This window comes from Manis javanica, chromosome 8 (assembly GCF_040802235.1).
Source record: "Manis javanica isolate MJ-LG chromosome 8, MJ_LKY, whole genome shotgun sequence".
NCBI lineage: Eukaryota > Metazoa > Chordata > Mammalia > Pholidota > Manidae > Manis > Manis javanica.
In genome coordinates, this window is record NC_133163.1 from 105,579,356 (window position 1) to 105,603,621 (window position 24,266).

The 24,266-nt window shown below is 37.1% G+C and overlaps 1 protein-coding gene across 2 annotated transcripts in view; it reads right to left on the reverse strand.

The window, feature by feature from the left end:
• Positions 1–24,266, reverse strand: part of RFX7 (regulatory factor X7) — a 199,651-nt gene that overhangs the window by 112,211 nt on the left and 63,174 nt on the right. For both annotated transcript variants that reach the window (XM_073211888.1, XM_073211889.1), the window contains exon 3: positions 3,210–3,243. In XM_073211888.1, coding sequence (XP_073067989.1) covers positions 3,210–3,243 — 34 coding nt within the window. The remainder of the gene's footprint in view (positions 1–3,209; positions 3,244–24,266) is intronic.

Sequence of the window (24,266 nt, forward strand, 5' to 3'; positions counted from 1 at the left end):
ATGATAAAGGTTGATATCTAGAAAGGTGAAGTGAATAGGCCAGCAAATCCTCAAAATAACTATAAAATGATGGAATATGGTAAAAAAGAAAATTTTTAGGGCTTTGGAAACTGACAATAAAGGCAAACAACTTATTAAAAAGTGTTGGTCATTCAAAATTACTTAACTTTAAGGAGTCTGTGCCATTCTTGCCTGGGGCTGCTCTCATTATCTATCCCATATAGTTTGGACAGTAGTGCTGTCAGGATGAGGCTGCCTGTATTTAAATCTTCAAGGAATACAAGATGACAGTGAATCAAATAATAGGGAATCTTAATAAAGAGAGAACTAGAACACAGAGAAAGACAATCAGAAAAATGAACAAAGTCTCAGAGACAAGAGGGATAACATTAATCAACACATGAATAATGGGAGCTTTAGGAGTGGGAAATCTAAAGGACAGAAAAAGTATTTGAAGCAATGGCTGAAAACTTCCCAAATCAGACTAAGCTACAGATGTGTACTCAGCAAACCTCAAGTAGGATAAACATAAAATGATCCATGCCCACATAGATAATAGTCAAACTGTTGAAAATAAAAGTGGGTAAGTAAACAAGCAAGTGAACCCATTATGAATGAATTATGGTTACCATCAAGAGAAAAACAACTCATGATGCATAAGAAAACAACGACTGACTACTAGTCAGAAAAAATGAATGCCAAAGGCAGTGGAATGACATACTGAAAGCAATGAAAGGGGGAAAAATTCTGTTAACCAAGAATTCTATATCCAGCAAAACTATCCTTCAAAACTGAAGGCAAAATAAAGACATTCACAGATAAATAGACCAAGAGAAATTATTATAAAGAAACTTATCTTACAAGAGATACTAAAGGAAATCCATTAGAACTAATGGAATTATCCTTGGTACAATTCCAAAAGGAATTATTTTTCCCTCTGTATTCAATACATCAGCAAGCAAGGCTACTGGCTTTATATTCAAAATAAGCCTTGACTCCATCTGTTTTTCCATCTTCCACCGCCATCATGTGACCTAGAGCCTTTAAGTATTATTTGGACTTCTGCAATACCCTGGTTTTTCTACCTCTTCTGTTGTCCCCCACAAGCCCATTTTCCAACAGTGAGAGTATATTTTTTTAAAAACTAGATCATATTATTCTCCTACTTAAAATGCTTTTAACTGACTTTCCATGAATACCCTATTTGTCATGGCTAAAAATACCCTACATAAACTGCTCCCTACGGGAATTTTTCTATCATCTTCTCCTCCCTCCATAAGTTCCAACAGATGGGATTCTTTGTATTCTTTAAATATCCCAAACTCATTTCTGCTTCAGAATTTTTGTACTTACTGTTCCTTTGCCTAGTATGTGTCACAAGTAGTTCATTACATAAAGCTAGCTTCTTCTTATTCAGGTCAAATGTCATTTCCTCAAAGAGGCTCTTCCTGATCACCCAATCTAAGGTTAGCCTACCCACCATTACTTGCCTCCTTTTGTCTTATAAAAATTTTGTAATAGTATTTTATGATTATTTGAAGTTATAACACTTACATTCACTTAACATCTACCTCAGCCAATAAATTATACCATTCATAAAGACAGATCTTTTCAGCAAATATACATAACTTTAAGTCTTACACTAAAATACAAACATGTCTGAACTCTTGAAAGATTAAAAAATTCTGTTCTTATTTAGTATTTTATAAATGTGTTTTATAAATTATACCAGTCTTATGCCTCCATTTTCTCAATGAAGAGGAAAAAACTGAATAATCCTTTAACATTATCTCAGGTACTAATAGGAAAGCAGATGCTCTCAGATAACTGTATCTGTCTTATTCACCACTGTATTCTGATGCTGAGGACAGGGTTTAGCACATTGTAATTATGTAATAATTACTGAGTGATAGATGTACAGTGTGACTCGAGTGTTGAGAGAGAGAGGTTTAGGTCTTAACAGCACTCTTCAATATTTTGACAACAGACAATTTCATGAGGGCAAGGGAGAATGTCCTTTCTTTTTGGTATTACTTATATCTACCATTGGCAGACAGGTGTTTGATAATTACTTTTATGAAAGAAATAAAAAAGTATCAGTTTCTTCATTTGTAAAAGGTAATAAGATTAATAGGAGGTAACAAGACTATCTACTTCAGAGTATTACTGTAAGGCAAAAAAAAAAAAAGTGAAAGGAAAAGGGGAGAACATTCCCCACAAAGTCCTCTTTCTTAACTATATTATTAAAGCAGAGGAGAACTGATCAAATTGCTTCTTATATGAACTACTACTATTCACTTACCTACCCCAAAGCTAATAAGCTAATAACATTAATAACACTATCATAAGCTAGTAAAATATCAAATACTATTTCAGCACTAGACACTATAGACACTCCCTTCCCCCATTAAAAAAGTTAGGTTATAAGGAAGACCCAAACCTGAATAAGAAGTTCTGATGTCACAAGAAGAGAAAGAGGACTAATTACAGTAACACTTTGGGGACCCTATGAGTGCCGAGTCACTGATTGTTCTAGAGCCTGGGGAATATTCCATCACAGAGATTTCACTGAAGCAAGTCAATACTATTCAGCAGCCCCAGTAGCTGCATGCTTCCCTCACATGTTTAAGAGAAGACCTAAGGAACTACAAATACAACCTAAATTTAAACTAGTACTGTGGCTTTAATTCTTTAAGGTAATAAAACCAAACACTGAAAAATATAGCAACAAAACTAACCCATGAAATATTTGAAAATGCTTTCATCTAAACAAATTCTTAGAGTTCTCTAAGTTCAACATAAATTTCAATGATTAATGTGGCTTTAATTCCTAAATCCAGCAACCCAAATATGAAAAATGTGCTAATCACAATAAAACTAACTCATCAAAATTCTTACAATTTTTTCCTTAAAAATATTCTTATAGAGTTACTAGAACTAAATGATCCACTAAATGATCTTTAGTAAAAGCCAGTAAGTTTCAAAAACATGCAATTACCTGAGATTGTGATTTCATTATTGATAAGATATGGGAAAAGTATCTAGATACCTTATAGCCAGTTTACCTCTAAGGGCTGTAATTAAATGTCAAATTTTATTTGCTAAAATTGGGTCATATTTAAAATAAATATTTATTCAAGAATAACATTTTATGTACTGCTAAAAAAGTCTTATTACAAAAGAACTTTAAGATTAGTTACTGTACTTACCAAAATGCAGTCCACTCTAGATTGTACAGTTTTGCTAAAAGAAAACAAAAGTTAGGTTAGTAAGAATGATAAATTTATTAAATATTTGAAATAGTCTCAAACAATGTGGTAATTAGTCTTCCCTACAATGAAAAAAAGTAAGTAAAACTTTTTAAGATTAGGCATCCTACCCAAAACACTATTTTTCATAAAAGACAACAAAGATCTTTCCATTTACTCTACTAAACTCAATTCCAAAGCATTATCTGATATTTTCTGAATTCACACTATAACCTATTGTTGTTACACTATATCCCTATAATAGATATTTTGAACAAGCAGATGTATTATTATACCTAGAAATAGGTCACAGAGTTACAATGAATTACACTTTTTACTTTTATGTCTGCCACTCTGGGCAATGATTTATCATTAAAAAGCTATAATGGTATAATATTATCTGTAGTTCTCAAGACTCCTTATGAAGTAGATTCTGCCCCTATCTTCAACTCATCTCACTCATGTATACACACACACACACACACACACCAGGAAAGGAATTCCTACACATAAAAGTAGTAATAAGGTATGGTAATAAATTGGAGTGGGAGAATATATTCAGAAATAAATACAAATAAAGTCACTGTAAGGTTGGAGGCACTGGAGGGAGGGGTGAGCATGTCAGACACTGATGATGTGCCAAAGTCCCCGGCTGCTGCCCTCTCCTAACCTGAAAAATGTGCCTTAGGCTGGCCAATCCTCGTGCCGCTGTAAATCTAAGCTCTGGGAATTGCGCTCAAATAAACTGCCTGGCCCTTTGTTGCCTCTCATTGCCTGCTTATTTTGGCTAGAATTTATCTTACATTTGGTGCCGAAACCTGGGAAAGAGCATGAGCGCGGGGCCCTGACTGGCATCAGTGGCCCTGCCCACTCCTTCCCCGACCCCGGGACCTCAGCCTGCTCTCTGCTGAATGGACTATTTTCCGGTGAGTCCCTCAGTTTCCCCCGGTCTGTCTCCCTTCCTAACTCCGTTTCACCTGGTCCATCCGAAATCGTACCTATGTCCAGGTTTGGGCATCTGGCCCATCCGCTGCGGACATCCGGGATACCCGCCCGTGGCCCTGCAGTATGAGAGATGTCCCTTACTCAGGCTCCCAGGCCGTCTCCTCTGACTTGGCGCACTTGGGACGCTGGGAGCTCCTCTCAGCAAGATTAGTCGGGAAGTAGCGCAGACATGGGGAACTAGCCCTCGAAAGCAGAGGCTCAGACCCCGCTGCGGTGTCTCATTTCTAGTTTGGCTGCTCTATGTTTGTCCCAGGAAGTTCGCAAATGGAAGCTAGTCTTTCTTTGCTCTGAGGCCAGGCCTCAGTATCCCTTGGACAACCAATCTCGCTGGCCTCCTGAGGGAACTTTCGATTTTGGCCTCCTCACTGACTTGACTAATTATTGCCACCGGAGCGGAGAGTGGGGTGAGATCCCCTATGTGCAGGCTTTTTGCACTTTGTGATCCTACCCAGACCTTCACGTTAAATGTTCAATGACTCAGGTTCTCCTGGCCCAATCTCCAGTTAAGGATTGTCAGCCTCTTACTCTGCCTGGTCCTTCTTCCTTTTCAGATCTGCCAGAAAACCTTAGTCTCCCACCTCTTTCAGCTCGCTACCCCCACCCCTCTCCGCCACCATGTTTAAGTTCTTTGTCCTCCCTCATGCTGCTGCCATCTTAGTTCTACATTCTCAACCATGCTGTCGTCCTGCTCCTCTCCTCTTCCGGTGGCTGCACCACCCCCTCCCACTCTCCTTCCGCCTTCACCACCCTCTTCCCTCACCAAAACATGCTCCTCCCACCCTCCATTTCTGGAAGCCACAGACAAGAAGCTAAAAAGAAAGAAAGCAGTTAAATATCAGTAACTCAAATCTTTGTATCAGTTTGTCTGTCTGTGTATATGTTTTTATATGAAAAGTGTTGCTAACTGTAGTCGTTATGTCTCAATTTGTATGTTTGTGTGTCTAAGTGTATAAATGAAAAATATTTTCCTACCTCCGGACGGTATTGATAAAAATTGATTTAAAAACAAGTGCTTGTGAAAATTGGGCATTCTAAAACTTCCAGAAAATCTAATAAAATATATTAAGCATTGGATTAACACATAGTCTACAGGCACACACCTGATCATCTACAATTGCTCTCTTACAACACTAAACTATGTTTTCTACCTTTATCTTGCACCTACCTACCACTTCAGCATTTTATTAAAAATAAAAATGATAATAATAATAAAGGGAGAAATGTGGGATCCACATATAAATCAAGTATAAAAATCAAACGAATATTCATATTCGACCTGATTGTTTATAATTCATAATGCACGATCAAAACTGAAAGTTTCTGTGATGAATGCCCTTGTACTGTTCACCATGTAAGAACTTATTCACTATGTAAGAATTCGTTCACCATGTAAGAACTTGTTCATTATGCTTCAGAAGATTGGAGACTGACGAGAATTAGGCTTGAGATGGATTAATGATTGTGCACTGAGCACTGACCCCCCTATACAGAATTTTATTGTTAACAACCATTTGACCAATAAATATGAGAGATGCCCTCTAAAAAAATAAAAAAATAAATCAAGACATTCCCAAGACAGAAAGCAGCAATCAGAACTAAAAAAATACAAATAAAAAAAATTAAGCATTAATGCTAATTTGTTTAACTGAAACAGACATGTCCTTATAGTTACCAGCTGCCAAAGTTTACTTAAAGTCATTTAAGTTGATGTTATCTGTTAAGCATTTCAAGAAGATGCTTAAAGAAAAGCTTGACTTTATCTAATGTTTGGTAAAAGTTTTGTAAGCAATCTAGCATAGTTGCTAAAAATAAGTAAACAAGTGTAGCAAATAAACATCTTAATAATAATACTGTATTAATGTATAACAGTGTATATATATGCAAACAGCCTGAGAATTTTTGTGGTAACCGAAATTCTTAAAGTTTGCTAAGTTATATAGACATATTTTGTGCCTAATGAGAAATTATGCTGTAAAGCACATTTCCAAAAATAATATACATTCATAGATGTATCACTCTGAAGAATGCTAGTGTAACAGTTTACAGTGGCCTCTTTTTCAGTGTTCACTGAAGGTTAAAGTAATGGTTTTAAGTTCTAATGAAAACTACTTAATATAATAAGGAAAATATTTCTGTATGCTAAAGATGTGTTTTAATAAGAGAAAATATAAAGAATGGAAATTTGTTTTGTTGAGAGTAAAAGAAGGTAATTGTTCTAAAGTACAGCTATTTATTTAAAGGGGGAGAACACTGAATATAAAGAGAAAGTTGTAGACAGCTTGTGGAAAAATTGATATGGTCATGCTATGTGAAATTAAAGCAAGTGAGTCTTGATATCAAGGACACAGCAAAATTAGAATTTTGTTTTCAGTTAAAAAGACAAGGTTTTCTTAAACTGTTAGTCTGCTCTTAATGTTGAAAGATTGCAAAAGGCTTTCTAATTGTTTCATCAAAATAGTTTCTCATGCTTAAAATCTCAATGAATTGTCTGAGTATTTAAGAAAATGAGATCCTAATATCAAAGGACTAAATGTTAAACTTTGCTAATAACTGTGTAACCTTCTGTATTTGCCTTTAAAATCTTTTATTTTCATTCTGGTTAAACAGATAAGTATTTCTTCATAGCAACCTATAATCCTATTTAAGCAAATGCCAAATAAACTTTCTTTTGACAACTTTCCAAAATCAAATTTTAAAAAGTGCTTTTACCTTTAGTTAACTCTAATATTTTCCAGAAAGCCCCTGGAACATGTCAGAAGAATTTTTTCTCCTCATCAGGAAAAATATTTGGCTAATTTGACTTATTTATCTGATATATAATTACCTGCTTAATTACCTAGAAAGCACTGTCAAAGGGAATAATGCTAAACTTTGTTACTGAATGTTTTGTGTTACAGAAATATCCAAATTTCCTTATGACAACTGTCTTACAGTAAGCTGTCATCAAATCTTTAACCATTGTCATTTGTAAGTCTTATGTCATCAATACTCACTGTTTTATTACTCCTAAACTAGTGAAGAACTAGATTTCACCAGAACAAGTATTAGTTGCATAAGACGTAAGTTAAAAAGGCAGAAGAGGGACTCCAAACTCCACTCTGTGACCTGGTAACCATAGCCTTTAAAGTCTTTAATACCTGTATTGAAGAACATGAAAGGAAGACAGTGTCCCAAACCCAAACCTTCATGGTAGCCCTGCAGCCGGCAGGACAGGGGTCTCATTACACCAAAGACTGGTCCAGAGCTCGTGAGCCTCTGGGACCCTGCTTCCAGTGTGGCCAAGAAGACCACTGGGCAAAGAGATACCCTAACCCGACCAGCAAGCCGACTAAACCCTGCCCCATTTGCAGTAAGAGAAGTCATGGGAAAGTAGAGTGCCCAGTTGGGAAGGTCACCCTCCTGCGACAGAGTCTCGTGGGAGGCAGGCCCCCATGAGGGACTCCCCTCCAGACCTGCTGGGCCTACTCGAAGACTGAAGATGCCTAAACTTGAACACCCCTATCACCCTTGCCAAGCTCAGGGCCACGCTGTAGATAGCGGGTAAGTCCATCTTCTTTTTAGTAGACACAGAAGCTGCCTCTGTTTTACCTTCCTTTCACGGGTGTTTACATCCTTCCCAGGTCTCAGTTGTGAGTGTCACAAGAACCCTCTCTAAGCCTCTAGAGACAGGTCCGGTAGCCTACATGTTGGATAGCCATCTTCTTACCCACTCATTTCTAGTCATCCCGTCCTGTCCCTTCCCTTTGTTAGGGAGAGATCTCCTCTCCAAGCTTAGTGCCTCTATCTCCCTGCCTCTTAGTCATCCCCAATTGAGCTCACTCATCATCTTAGCCAATATAAGTTGTAGCCCTGAGCCCTCCACAGACCCTCCTGTACCATCAACCGGCATTAACCCGGTAGTCTGAGACACCTCTACTCCTGTAGTATCGAGCCATCATGCTCCAGTCTTCATCCGCCTTAAAGACCCATCCTCCTCTCCTTTTAGACCCCAATGTCCTATTTCCCAAGCCCATCGCAAGGGCATTCTACCTATCATTAACCATATTCTTCCCCAAAGGCTTCTGGTACCAACTAATTCTCCCTGTAACACTCCAATCCTTCCAGTCAAGAAGCCATTGGGGGCCTACCAGCTTGTTCAAAACCTACAGATAATCAATGAAGCTGTAGTCCCTGTTCATCCGGTCATCCCTAACCCTTAGACTCGCTTATCTCAAGTTCCCCTGAACATCTCTCCTACCTACCTTACTTCTCACTCCTAAGAGAGATACCCCCTTGTCCCGCCCAATGCTCGTCTTTCTATTCTCTCATCCAGGCTGCCTGCTATGAACAAGCCTCAGTCTGTCTCCCATCGTCCAGACTACAGTACTAGACGGGGCAAAGCCTGAGTGATCATGCTAGATGTATCTGTCCTGAGAGACGAAGACAACATATCTGCTAGAACCTCTGGCCCCCGATAGAGAGGTCGGACAGTAGAAGTGAACAAGACCATGTGGGTACATCAGTACTCGCCCCTTCCCTCCAATCCTCCTCTGGCCTCCCTCCAGCCTCAACCCTACCTGCACCGCCCCTCCTCAGCCAGAAGTAGCCAGATAGAGTCAGCGCCCATTATAACCAAAAGGCTGGAATGTAAGGTTGGAGGAACTGGAGTGAGGGGTGAGCACATCGGACACTGATGACGTGCCCAAGTCCCTGGCTGCTGCCCCTCCCAACCTGAAAAATGTGCCTTAGGCTAGCCAATACTTGCGCCGCTGTAAATCTAAGCTCTGCCTCCCCCCTACCTTCTTTAAAAACTTGCTGCCTGCCCTGCTGAGCATGACTTCCCCAGCCTGTGACTAGCCAGACCGGGGAACATCGCCCGGGAATTGTGCTCAAATAAACTGCCTGACCCTTTGTTGCCTCTCATTGCCTGCTTATTTTGGCTAGAATTTATCTTACAATTACTCTTTATCAATTAAACTGAGCCACTGAATATAAGTGAACTATTAATATATAACACAAATGAAACCAGTATAAAATAATTTAACTATTTTGGATTTTGTTTTAACACATTAAAGTGCAAATGCATTGCAATTATGCAAAGCTTCACAAAGTTTAAGATGTTACAGACCAAATCACCTTCCACAAAATGCTCTAGACTCAAACAAATGTAAAAAAAAAGTGGTCATTTGCCTTTGTATGTAGCTATATAGTTAATATATAAAGCAAGTAAAAACTAACATTTAAATCTCATTTCAATTAATACAACCAATAACTGCAAAACTTGATTAAGTTCAATTACGAAGTTCAGAATGATTGAAAAGAACAGGAAAAGTAAATGAGGAACTGAAATCCCTTCTCCCATGATCCCACAGAAGATTTTTCAGAGGTTTTTAAACTTTCTGGGATCATTCGTATGGCTTATCATTCAGCAGCTAGGTGTGCTATTTTTCTCTCTTAGTAACTCCCAGTTTCCCTGAGATATAGTAATCTACAGATTAAGAATTGCTGCTAAAAAGTAATATATCAAGAATCCAATCATTTCTCACCACCTAGGTCCAAACCACTATCACTTCTTAAGTATTACAATAACCTTCTTACTGGTATCCCTGCTTCTTTCTTTATCTCCAACCCCAACAAACCCTATGGGCTATTCTCAAACAAAGCAGCCAGATTTTTTTTTCCAACCTACATTAGTCCTCTGCCTTATATTCTTTATCACAGCAAACAAAGCCCTGCAAGATCAAGGCCTCTGCTATCTTTCTAACATCATCTACTAGTCTTCTTACCCATTTAGCTTCTGCCACACTGGCCTCCAAGCTACTTCTCGAGACAGGAGCAGGGCCTTTTTATTAGCTTTCTTTGTCATCCTTTAAGACTCTTCTTCCATATAATTTATACACTTCCTTCATGACTTTGCTAGGTATATCTTTTACAGACAGTTCTTCCCTGACTTCCCCATATAAAATACTTTTCACCACTATTCCTCTTACCCTACTTTACTTTTCATTATTGGACTTAACACCAATCATTTTACACTTTCCAATTTGTTTACCGGCTGTCTTCCTTGACTAGAATTTAAACTTCATGAGAGCAGGCTTTGTCTGTTTTGCTCACTGCTGTATTATCATCTGGCACATGTTAGGTGTTCAATAAAATCTGCTGAATGAATAAATGACAAAAACACATTCAGTCCCTCAGATGAAGGAAGCTTTTTGGAAAGACTTATGAAAGAGCTTTGGAGAAATTGGTATGAAATCGAAAATGTTTTTTTTTAAACCATAGCTCTAAATGTATCCCTTCTACTAGAAACTGACTGCTCTGTGGGTCTAAAGAGGATGAGTGAATCTTATCATAAACAACTTGTTATACCTCTAAAAAGTGTATGTAAAAGACAGCCCTTTAAAAAATAAACTTATAAAGTAAAATGAAAGCACTTCTGAGGTAGATATGAAACATGGTCATCACTTATTCTAGACCTTTGATTACTTTTACTGCATATTATTACAAACAACAGAAGGATATAAAGATGAGGTTCAAGTTCCCTTTTGTGCTGTCTGCTCACCACCTTCTCAAAGATAACCATCATTAATCTGATGTGTAACTTTCTGAGTTATATTGCAATACTTGTATTAAATATTCAAATATCTATAAGCAACACATACTCTTGTTTGGTCAGGCTTTTCAGTATTTATATAAATACCCATAATAATATTTACATATTCTGTAATTGCCTTTTCTCACCCAACATTGTTTTTGAGTGTTGATACTTAGATGAAGTTCATTCTTTTTAGCTGCTGGAAAGTATTCCATTTAATGAATATATCATATTGATTCAGCTATTTCTCTATTGAAAGCCGATTATGTACTTTCCAATTTCTCTACAATGCTGCAATAAAATTCTGTGCATGTCTACTGTTATACACATGTAAAAGCTCTGTTATAAATCTAGAAATTGATTTTCTCATGCTTATGGATGTATCTTTTCAAATTTATTATATATTACCAAATTCCTCTTCCAAGCACTTGTATCCATTTATACTTCTGAGACAGGGACCATAAGCTTAGACAGAAAAGGGTGAGGGCCTCCGGAAAAAGCAAGGCAGGATATTTACAGTCAGAGCAATACGTGCAAGGAAACCCCCTACCAAAACTCTGTGTTAAACATTAAGCTCTGGAGTCATTCTTCAGTGAGATCAGTTAATATTCCCTAGATAAAAAAGAGCAGCACATGTTTTTACTATGCTAATCATTTGTAATCATTAAGATTCACTTTAGCATGCTAAAAGGCCCAGGTCTATGTGCTGTCTTTCCTCCTTTAGATCTGATGAGGTGATTTTGCAGACTGGGCAACTAATTTAGCATGCAGACCCAGTAGTAAACAACATAGTAAAAGGCAGGAAGGATTCCACCTTAAAGATAAGATTGCATTTTAACACCCAGGAAGTTTAAGAAGTAAGATTCTTAACTTACTCTTTAGCAAACAATACCTCAGCCCACCTTAGGGGCTGGGCAGGTGGTCTTGTTTGATATGCTCCCAGACCAAGATGCTGGTATTTCAGGGAGAAATCATCAGAGCAGAAAGTTGCTTGTGTTAAGTTAATTCTAAATATTCAGGGATCACTTAAAAAGTCCACACCCTAAGCCTTTATCCAGTTCCCAAAAATCCTCAACTGCCTATAAAACCCCTAGACTACACACCATTACTGGCTCTCTTGTTCCCTCCTGGTGCGAGCCAGGAGCTCTGTCCTCTATATCTCTCAATAAAAGCCTCTGCCTGGCTCTCCTACCTTGAATGTTTGCAAAATTCATTCTTCGACTCTGCAAACAAGAACTCTGGCATCACTTCCATCTGCAGTATTGATAGTCCCTATTTCCTATTATCTTGTACAAAAAAATACACACACATGTATATGTCATGTATACACATTATATATATTAAAAACCTGCCATCCTAATGGATGGGATATGCTTTTTTTTGTTTAATTTGCCCTTTTCCCAATCACTAGCAATGTTGTGTACCTTTTCACCTGCTTACCTGCTATGGTTCTCTCCTTCATAAATTGCTAGTTTACATCATTTGCCCATTTTTAAGTGAAGCTATTTCTTATTAAACTGTAGTCTTTTTTATATACTCTGGGTACTATTCCTTTGTTACATATACCTAAATAAAGATCTCTTATGAAAGTTTAAAATTTTGAGTTAGCCACATTTATTAATTTTTCCCTTTCTGACTTATGTCTTTTGTCTTAAGAAATCCTATCTAGCTAAGGTTTTAAAGACATTCTATATTTCATTCTAAAAATTTTTAAGCTAGTTTTTTTATTTTCATTCTAATTAGAATTTATTGTTGTGTATGATACAGCATGAAATATATATATTTTTTGATCTAGCAAGCCAATTGTTCTCTGTTTTATTATGCCAAGTTTCCAAATATGATTGAATCTGTTTTGGCTTTTTTCTTACTATTTTGTTTTTAAAATCATTAATCTAGTTGACTATCCCTGGGCCAGCACCACTCTTTAAATTTATTAGTGGTTTAAAAATTAGGTCTGGTTATTTGACTACATGACCTTTCTTGACCATTTTTAGGACAGTGCTGTTTAATTCTAGACCTTTAATTTTCCAGATAAGTTTTTCATTTTTTCTAATTTCAAAAGTCCTGTGAAGACTTATACTGAATTGTACTGATGTTACAGACTGAACTGGTGGAGCTGACTCTTAATTCGGATTTTTATCTGTCCTGAAAAATGCCTTGTAATTTATCAGCATTTGTTAGAAAGACTTCTAGGTAGCTTACAAATGGTATTGTGAATTGTATCTCTTTCATTATGTTTTTCTAATTGACTTTTGCTAATGTGCATGCTGATATGCAGAAAACTACTAGTGTTCTTTACTGACCTTATATCCAGCTGCCTTCCTAAACACTTCATGTTTATGTAGATTCTTTTGCAGATGTCACTCACAATGAAAACATTTTCCTCTTTTCCAATTTTTTTTCATAATGTTTTTTTATTGTGATAAAATACATATAAAATTGAACTTTTTAACCATTTTAAGTGCCCAGTTCAGTGGCATTAAGCACATTCACACTGTAATATAATCATCAACACCATTTATCTACAGAATTTTTTTCATCTTCTCCAACTGAATCTTTGTATCCATTAAGCAATAAACTCTAATTTCCCCATCTATTTGGACCCTAGTAACCATTCTATTTTGTCTCTATGAAGTTACTTGTAGTTATCTCACCTAAGCCGAATCACACAGTTTTCTCCTTTTGTAACTGGTATATTTCACTTACCATAATGTCTTCAAGGTTTATCCATGATGTAGTATGCATCAGAATTTCCCCTTTTAAAGGATGAATATTTCATGATATGTATGTACCACATATGGTTTATCCATCATACATTGATAGACACCTGGGTTAATTCTACATTTTGGCTATTGTAAATAATCTGCTATGAACATGGGTATACATATATCTATTCAAATCTCTGCTTTCAATTCTTTTGGGTATAACCAAAAATGGAATGGTTGGATCATACAGTAATCCTATGTTGTATTTTTTCAAGCTTTTTGAAATAACATTTAACATTTAAATGTAAGGCGTATTATGTAATAATTTGGTATGTGTATATATTGCAAAATGATTACCATAGTAAGACTGGTTAACACATTCACCACTTCACATAAAATACTTTTTTATATGTAAAATATTTAAGATGTACTTTATTAGAAACTTTCAAATACACAATTACAGTAATGTTAAGTATAGATAACCATGATGTACATTACATCCTCTAGACTTATTCATCTATATTTTATTTTTTATTAAGGTATCATTGATATACAATCTTATGGAGGTTTCACATGAGGAACATTGTAGTTACTATGTTCACACATATTATCAAGAACCCCCACACCCCACTGCATTCAATGTCCATCAGCGTAGTAAGAACCTATAGAGTCACTACTTGCCTTTGTTATGCTATACTGCCTTCCCCGTGACCCACCTACATTATTATCCATACTACTAATAATGCCCCTTAATCCTCTTCTCCCTCCCTCTCCACCAACCCTCTCCACCCCCTTACTTTTGGTAACTGCTAGTCTGTGAGTCTGCTGCTATTTTCTTCCTTCAGTTTTGCTTTGATGTTATACTCCACAAGTCAGTGAAATCATTTGGTACTTGTCTTTTATGCCTGGCTTATTTCACTGAGCAAAATACCCTCTGGCTCCATCCATGTGGTTGCAAATGCTAGGACCACTGTGTATATGTACCTCCTCTCCTTTATCCATTCATCTACCGATGGACACTTGGGTTGCTTCCATATCTTGGCTATTGTAAATAGTGCTGTGATAAACATAAGGGTACATACGTCTTTTTGAATCTGAGATTTTGTTTACTTCCAGTTAATTCCCAGGAGTGGATGGAATTCCTGGGTCAAATGGTATTTCCATTTTTAGATTTTTTGAGAAACATCCATATTACATTCCACAATCGTTGAACTAATTTACATTCCCACCAACAGTGTAGGAGGGTTCCCCTTTCTCTGCATCCTCACCAGCATTTGCTGCTCCTTGCCTTTTGGATGTTGGCGATCATGACTGGTGTGAGGTGATATCTCATTGTGCTTTTAATTTGCATTTCCCTAATAATTAGCGATGTGGAGCACCTTTTCATGTGCCTGTTCTGTTGGCCCTCTGAATTTCTTCTGTGGAGAAGCGACTGTTTAGATCCTGTGCCCATTTGTTAAATGACTTGTTTGCTTTTTGGGTGTTGAGACATGTGAGCTCTTTACATATTTTGGATGTTAACCCCTTGTCAGATATGTCGTTTATGAATATACTCTCCCATACTGTAGGATGCCTTTATGTTCTGCTGATGGTCTCCTTTTCTGTATGGAAGCTTTTTAGTTTGATGTAGTCCCATTTGTTCATTTTTGATTTGCTTCCCTTGCCTCAGGAGATGTGCTCAGGAAAAAGTAGCTAATGCTTATATTCAAAAGATTTTTGCCTATGTTTTATTCTATGAGTTTAATGGTTTTATGACTTACACTCAGGTCTTTGACCCATTTCGATTTTACTTTTGTGTACAGAGTTAGACAATAATTCAGTTTAATTCTCTTCAATTTAACTGCCCAGTTTTGCCAACACTAGTTGTTGAAGAGGTAATCATTTCCCCATTGCATATCCATGGCTCCTTTATCACATTAATTGACCATATATGTGTGGGTTTATATTTGAGCTCTCTGATCTGTTTGTTCCATTGATCTCTGGGTCTGTTCCTGTGCCAGTACCAAATTGTCTTATTATTGTGGCTTTGTAGTAGAGCTTGAAGTTGGGGAGCATAATCCCCCCAGCTTTATTCTTCCTTCTCAGCATTGCTTTGGGTATTCAGGGTCTTTTGTGTTCCATATGAATTTTAGAACTATTTACTCTAGTTTGTTGAAGAATGCTGTAGGTATTTTGATGGGATTGCATTGAATCTGTAGATTGCTTTAGGCAGGATGGCCATTTTGACAATAATAATTCTTCCTATCTATGAGCATAGGATAGATTTCCATTTATTGTTGTCTTCATTTCTCTCATGAGTGTCTTGCAGTTTCTAGGATCTAGGCCTTTCACTTCCTTGGTTAGGTTTATTCCTAGGTATTTTATTCTTTTTAATGCAATTTTAAGTGGAATTGTTTTCCTTATTTCTCTTTCTGTTAGTTCATCATTAGTATATAGGCATGCAATAGATTTCTGTGTATTAGTTTTGTATCCTGCAACTTTGCTGAATTCAGTTATTAGTTCTAGTAGTTTTGGAGTGGATTCTTTAGTTTTTATATGCACAATGGTTTCATAGAATGAATTTGGAAGCACCTCTCCCCCTTTACTTTCTGGAAAACTTCAAGGAGGATGGGTATTAGATCTTTTCTAAATGTCTAATAAAATTTAGTGGTAAAGCCATCAGGTGCAGGGCTTTTGCTTTTTGGTAGTTTCTTGATTACCAATTCAATTTCTTTGCTGGTAGTTGGTTTGCCAGATTTTCTGTTTCTTCATGGTCAGTTTTGGATAGTTTTATTTTTGTAGGAAGTTTTCCATTTCTTCTAGGTTATCCAATTTGTTAGCATATAATTTTTAATAGTAATGTCTAATAATTCTTTGTATTTCCATGGTGTCTGTAGTGATTTTTCCTTCCTCATTTCTGATTCTGCTTATGTGTGTACACTCTTTTTTTCTTGGTAAGCCTGCTTATCTATTTTATTTTCTTGATGAACCAGCTCCTGCTTTCATTGATTCTTTGTATTGTTTTATTCTTCCCAATGTTATTCATTTCTTCTCTGATCTTTATTATGTCCCTCCTTCTTCTGACTATCAGTCTCATTTGTTTTCTTTTTACAGTTTCATTAATTCTGAGTTTACACTGTTCAGTTCAGATTGTTCTTCTCTCTTCAGGTAAGCCTGTACTGCCATTTACTTTCCTCTTAGAACAGCCTTTGCTGCATCCCACAGATTTTGGGGTATTGAATTGTTTGCATTTGTCTCCATATATTGCTTGATCTCTGTTTTTATTTGGTCATTGATGCACTGATTATTTAGGAGCATGTTGTTAAGCCTTCATGTGTTTCTGGCCATTTTTGTCTCTTTTCAATAATTTGTTTATAGTTTCATACCTTTGTGGTCTGAGAAGCTGGTTGGTACAATTTCAATCCTTCTGAATTTACTGAGGCTCTTTATGTGGCCTAGTGTATGAACTATTCTGGAAATTGTTCCATGTACACTTGAGAAAAATGTGTATCCTGCTGCGTTTGGGTGGAGTGTTCTGTAGATGACTGCTAGTTCCATCTGTTCTAATGTGTTGTTCAGTGCCTCTGTGTCCTTACTTATTTTCTGTCTGGTTGATCTGTCCTTTGGAGGAACTGCTGTGTTGAAGTCTGCTAAGATGAATGCATTGCATTCTATGTTCCCCTTTAATTCTGTTGGTATTTGTTTCACTTATGTAGGTGCTGCTATGTTGGTTGCATAGATATTTATAATGGGTATATCCTCTTGTTGGGCTTACCCCTTAACATTATGTAATGTTCTTTATCTCTTGTTACTTTCTTTGCTTTGAAGACTATTTTGTCTGAGACAAGTACTGCCAACTCCTGCTTTTTTCTCCCTATGAGTTGCATTAAATATCTTTTTCCATCTTTTCACTTTTAGTCTGTGTATGTCTTTGGGTTTGAAGTGAGTCTCTTGTAGGCAGCATATAGATGGGTCTTATTTTTTTTATCCATTCTGTAACTCTGTGTCTTTTGATTGGTGCATTCAGTTCATTTATGTACTTATTGCCATGGCAGGCTTTAGATTCATGGTTACCAAAGGTTTAAGGGCAGCTGCTTTGCTATCTAACAGTCTAACTTAACTTGCTTGTTATGCTATTTCAAACACAATCTAAAGGTTCTTTTTTTTCCCTCCCTTCTTTTTCTTCCTCCTCCACTCTTTATATGTTAGGTGTTGTATTCTGTACTGTTTATGTATCCCTTGTCTGACTTTGGGGGTAGTTGATTTAATTTTGCATTTGCTTAGTAATTGGTCTACTTCCTTTACTGTGGTGTTATTTTCTCTGGTGACAGCTATTCAGCCTTAGGAGCCCTGCCATCTATAGTAGTCCCCTTAAAATACATTGTAGAGATGTTTTGTGGGAGGTAAATTCAACTTTTGCTTATCTGTAAACTGTTTAACCCCTACTTTAAATTTAAGTGATAGTTTTGCCAGATAGAGTATTTTTGGCTGGAGGCCTGTCTGTTTCATGTCACTCCCTTTTGGCCCATAAGGTTTTTGCTGAGAAGTCTGATGATAGCCTGATGGGTTTTTCCTTTGCATGTGATGTTTTTTCTCTGTGACTGCTTTTAATACTCTCTCTGTGTCCTTGATCTTTGCCATTTAATTATTATATTTCTTAGTGTTGTCTTCCTAGGGTCCTTTGTGTTGGTAAATGTGTGCATTTCCATGGCCTGAGAGACTTTTTCGTTCCCCAGATTGTCGAAGTTTTCAGCAATTATTTTGTCAAAGAGATTTTACTTTCTATCCCTTTTTCTCTGTCTTCTTTTTCTGTCACCCCTATAATGCATTTATCATTCCATTTGGATTGGTCACACACTTCTCTTATTATTCTTTCATTCCTAGAGATCCTTTTTTCTCTCTGTGCCTCACCTTCTTTGTTTTCCTGTTCTCTAATTTTTATTTCATTTACCATCTCCTCTACCTCATCTAATCTGCTTTTAAATCCCTCCATTGTATGTTTCATTTCAGATACTGTATTTTTCAGTTTCTTTTTCTTTCTTTAAGTCCTCCCTGAGATCTTGAATATTTTTCTGATGCGTTGTGCGCATGTTTATTATTTTTATTTTGATATCTTTGTCAAGAAGATTGGTGGTTCTAGTTTCACTTAGTCCTCTTTCTGGCATTTGAGAGATGGTGGTTTGTACATGACTGTTTTGCCATTTCACATTTATAATGATTAGTATGGAATAATAACTTTGTGTAGCTGTGCCCTCAAGTGCCCAGAAGTTCTACTCTCTGCTGCTGTTCAGAACCTGGAGTGATGTCTGGGGTCACAGGCACACAGCACTGCCGCCTGCCAGGAGAGAGCTCTTTCCTGCTTCATAGCTGCACTGCTTGCCTCCACTACCAGGGCCAGTAGGCTGAGCACACAGAGAGGAGCCTCTGCATCATGCCCCTGTAGCTGCTGTAGGTGGGGACACCCTCTGGCTAGCCTGGCCCACCCTCTGGCTAGCCTGGCATGATGGGTGGGCAGCAGTTGAGCAGACCGGTGCCTGCCAGGTAGGAGCGGCAGGCTGCAAGCTGTGGGGTAGGGGCCTTGGCGCTGCATTGTCAGCCAGTGGGATGGAGCATATTATATTCCTGAAAGTTTCCAAGCTGCTGGGCTGTGTGTGCCAGGACAATTTTGTCCTCCTGTTCTTTTTCCTGAGCAGCAAACTCTGTGTAATCCTTGCCCCTTTAACATCCCTGTTGCTCTTGGGAAGTCCTTCAAAGTGCCCATCTTTCTTTTGTCCCAGAGTGGCTAGTTGTGGGTACCTGTTCTCCACAAGTGGCTGGAATCTCAGTCTCTCCGAGTATTCCCCCTCTCTTTGCTTTCCAATCCCTCTAATCTATCACCACATAATGTGGGTTCATTCTGTTGGAGATCTCCAGGGGTGAGTGTTCAGCAGTCCTGGGCTTCTACTCCCTCCCCACTCCATTTCTCTTCCTCTAGTCTGTGAGCTGTGATGGGGGGCGGGCTTAGATCCAGCTGGATCGTGGCTTTGCTACTTTATGCCTTTCTGTGAGGTCTTCCCTCTTTCCCAGATGTAGGCAGTCTGTTTCACCCTTCTTTTGGGTCACTCTTTCAGGATTATTTGTATTTGCTATAGTTTCATATTATATGTGGTTTTGGGAGGAGGTTTCTGCCTCACTTCTCATGCCACCTTCTTTTTCCACCCCTCTCTCCTTTCCTATTTTTATGCCTCTTTTCCCCATCCTCTTTCTTATCTATTTACTTTAGTTAAAACATCCAGTCTAATGGTGGAGAGCAGTGGTGATAGTGACATCCTTCTTGTTTCCAATTTTTGTTTCAAAATTTTAATATGATTAAATATTAAATATTCTATTTAGTGGGTGTTTTATAATTTCCTAAAATATTCTCTGAATATTTGAGGTTTTGACTGACTCAATTAAAATAAAATAATGCTTCAATATTGTAATGTTCTGCTTTGGATAATGACAGTAACCTAGTAACCTTCCCACAAATAACAGTTGTATACTGTAGGCAAAATTAAAAATAAACATTAAAGGAAAAAGAGTGACCAAAGCAGGTAGCAACTTGACAACTTGAAGGGAACTGTGCTGGGTAGGTTCATGCTTTTTAAGGCTATTGCTTAAGAGCATTTAGCTACCCAAACAGTAATGATCACTCAGAACTGAAGCAGAAATCTGCTCTCTTGCCAGCTGAGGAACCAGAGGATAAAGTCTGGGGTTGACAGAGCCACCATAAAGTAAAAGATGAAATTCCAGAAAGAAAGGTGCCACAGAATTCTTCCGAAACTGTGCCCAAACATTTGGATCACCTTTGGGGAAGACCCCAAAGTTTCAGCAAAAAGCAATAGCAAGAAGGTGAAAAGACTGGAGTTGAGACTTCTGCTGCTGCCTATCATAAGATAGATACTGTTAGAGTTTGAATCTAAACATGTTAACTATATCAGGACAAATACAATCAACACTCATCAAGAGAAAAATCACAGAATCCAAAGTCTACAACATATCACCTACAAGCAAAATTTACCAGAACAAAGAAACAGAAAAAGAGACCCAGAGTCAAGAAAAAAGCCAGTTCATAGAAACCAAATCCTGAATGATCTAGATATCAGAATTAACAGACAAGGATTCCAAAGCAGTATTATAAATATGTTCAAGTATTTGAAAGAAAAATATAGTCACAATAAATGTACACATCAGAAGAATCTCAGCTGAGAAATGGAAGCTATGAAAAAGAGCCAAATGGAAATTCTAGAACTAATAAAAAGTACAGTATCTGAAATGAAAATTCACTGTATCACCTTAACAGGAGATCAGAAACAGCAGAAAAGGACCACTAAATTAGAAAATAAATCCATATATATTACTGAATCTAATGGAGAAAAAGATTTTCAAAATAATACACAGAGCTTCAGAAATCTGTTGTGTTGTATCAAGTGGTCTAATTCTGTACAACCAGAGAGGTGAGAGAGAATGAGAGAAAAAATATTTAACAAAGGCCAAAATTTCCCCAAATTTTGTGAAAAACACAAACTTACATATTCAAGAAGCTCAACAAACTCCAAGCAGGATAATTATAAAGAAACCCACACACAGACACATCACAATAGGAGGGATGAAAACACAAAGATGAAAAGCCAATCTGAAGGCAGCCAGAGTGAAGTAACATTATATGCAGTAAAAAAGTGATATGAATGATAGCTGACTTCAGTAGGGTTAACTGGTTGGTAACAGTGGTACCAAAGCAATTCAAGGGATAAAAGAAAACCCTTTCAACAAAGTTTGGTGGAATAACTGGATATATCTATAAAGAAATGAACAACTGATTCTATAGAATAATTTATTTTGATCATAAAATTAACCATAAAAGTTTAAACTATAGTTTGGACAAAATCAGAAAATCATGACCTGAGAATATACAGAGATGTCTTGGGATACAGAAGCAATAATCATTTTTTTTTGAGAGGGCATCTCTCATATTTATTGATCAAATGGTTGTTAACAACAATAAAATTCTGTATAGGGGAGTCAATGCTCAATGCACAATCATTAATCCACCCCCAGCCTAATTCTCATCAGTCTCCAATCTTCTGAAGCATAATGAACAAGTTCTTACATGGTGAACAAATTCTTACATAGTGAATAAGTCCTTACATGGTGAACAGTACAAGGGCAGTCATCACAAAAACTTTTGGTTTTGATCACTCATTATGAACTACAAACAATCAGGTCAAATATGAATATTCGTTTGATTTTTATACTTGATTTATATGTGAATCCCACATTTCTCCCTTTATTATTATTATTATTATTATTTTTAATAAAATGCTGAAGTGGTAGGTAGATGCAAGATAAAGGTAGAAAACATAGTTTAGTGTTGTAAGAGAGCAAATGTAGATGATCAGGTGTCTGCCTGTAGACTATGTGTTAATCCAAGCTAGACAAGGTCAATAAAACATCCACGGATGCAGAAGATTTCTCTCAAAACAGGGGGGGTGAGGTACTAAGCCTCACCTCTGTTGATCCCCAATTTTTCACCCGATGGCCCCCTGTGACTGTGCCTGTCTTAGATTGTTCCTCCCTTGAGGAATCTTACCCGTCTCTGGCTAACCAGTCATCTTCTGGGGTCGTACAGGGAAATGTAAAGTTGGTAAGTGACAGAGAAGCCATATTGTTTGAAAAGGTTAGCTTTTTACTTCTAGCAATAATCATTTTTAAAAAATAAACCAGACTCCACCAAAATGAAAATCAACTTCTACTCATCAAAAGACATCAATCGAAAGAAAATATTTGCAAAACATTTATCTGACAAAAGACTTATACTTAGAATATATAATGAACTCCTATAATCTACCTGAAATAAAGACAGGTAACCCAATGAATAAATGAGTAAACCAGAATAGATAGTTCACAAAGAAAGGATGTACAAATGGCCAATAAATACATGAAAAAATGTTCAACACCATTAGTCATCAAGGAAATGCAAACCGAAATCACAGTGATATACGATTATATACTCCCTGGGATCATTAAAATTAACAACACTGAGAACAGACAAGTTGGCAAGACTTTGGAGCAACTGCAACTGTCATACATTTCTAGTGGAAATGTAAAAATTTTGGAAATTCGGAAACTTTGGAAAAGTTTAGTAGTTAAATATAAACCTATCCTAGAACACCACAATTCTACTCCTATGTGTTTATTCAAAAGAAATGAAACCAGACTTGCAAAAAACAGACTTGTGCAAGAAGGTTCACAGAATTTTTAGTCATCATGGCCCCAAACTGGAAATAATACAAATGGCAGTCAACATAAGGATGGATAAAAATTTGGTATATTCACAGAATGGGATACTAAGCAATAAAACAAACTCAAGAACTTCTGATGTATAGAACATGGATGAATCTTAGTGGACATTATATTGAGCCAAGGACATTACCCAGAAAAGTTCATGCTATCTAATTCCATTTATGTGAAATTCTAGAATAGGAAAATTAACCCATGTTTGAAAGAAAAATTAGAAAAAGTGGATGTCTCTAGAAGGGAGTAAGAAGCTGACTGGGAAGGAGTATGTGTGCTATGTTATACACCTCCTCATTTCCTCTTTTCTGGAAAGGACTTTGGCCCACAGAGGCTGGAAGTTGCTTGCTTCCAAAAGAAAGCCCTCAGTTGTGAGCCCCCTACACTGATCGTCTAAGCTGAAGAAAATTCCATTTCCCAAGTTCACATCTCCTTCCAGGAACAGACCATATCCAGAGGCAAATCAACATGGGGGTATTAAGGCCTAGCTCCTTGTCCCAGTTTGGGACAATTCTGACGGGCCATTCCAGCTCCGGAATTCTTCAGCATTGCAGCTTAACTTTCCCTCTGCTTGCTTCCTGTCCATTCCCTCCGCAGATGTGAATCTCAAGAGCATTCGCTAATAAAGGAGTTCTTAAAACAGGATTCCTGGACTAGCATCACCTGGGACTAATTAGAAATACAAATTTGCAGGCCCCACTCCAGATTTACTGAATCAGAAAGCAGAAGCCCCATCTACCTACCTGCAAAGAGCTTTCTATCAGCTTCCCTTGAATATACTCAGATGGGTATACATCTGGGGAAAATCCCTAATAATAAAGCACATTCCCCTTAAAAAGGGGCATGAAACCCCTACTTGAAAGAATAAAGAATCCCTTGAAAGAAGAAATAAAATTTAAATTCTCACAAAGGTAAAAAATAAAAATTGGATATATACATTCAGAGTGATAAAAATATTCTGGAACTAGATAGAAGTGATGGTTATATAACACTGTGAATGTACTAAATGCCACTGAATTGTGCAATTTAAGTGGTTAATTTTCTTTTAAGTAAATTTTACCTCAATTAAAAACAAATAAATATGATCACAAAACTAAGAAAAATTCACTTTGATACCACCAGTTCCTACTCAACAAAGTACCAATTCTGTTTCTTTTTATAAACCCAAATGCTTTAAAAGTAATCACTGTTCACAGTTCTTGCTTGATCTTAAATTAAGAACCTCGGGGAAATCTGCTTTGAAAGGAAATTAGCCTGTAGACCAATGTTTCTCAATGGGGCACTGACATTTACGGGCATCCTCCTTTCCTGTACAAATTTGTCCTATGCCTTATAGGATGTTTGGCATTACTGGATGCTGCCCACTAAATGTCAGTAGATACTGTGACAACCAAAAATGTCCCACAAAATTATCTTATGTCCCTAGCTGAGAGCCACTGCTCC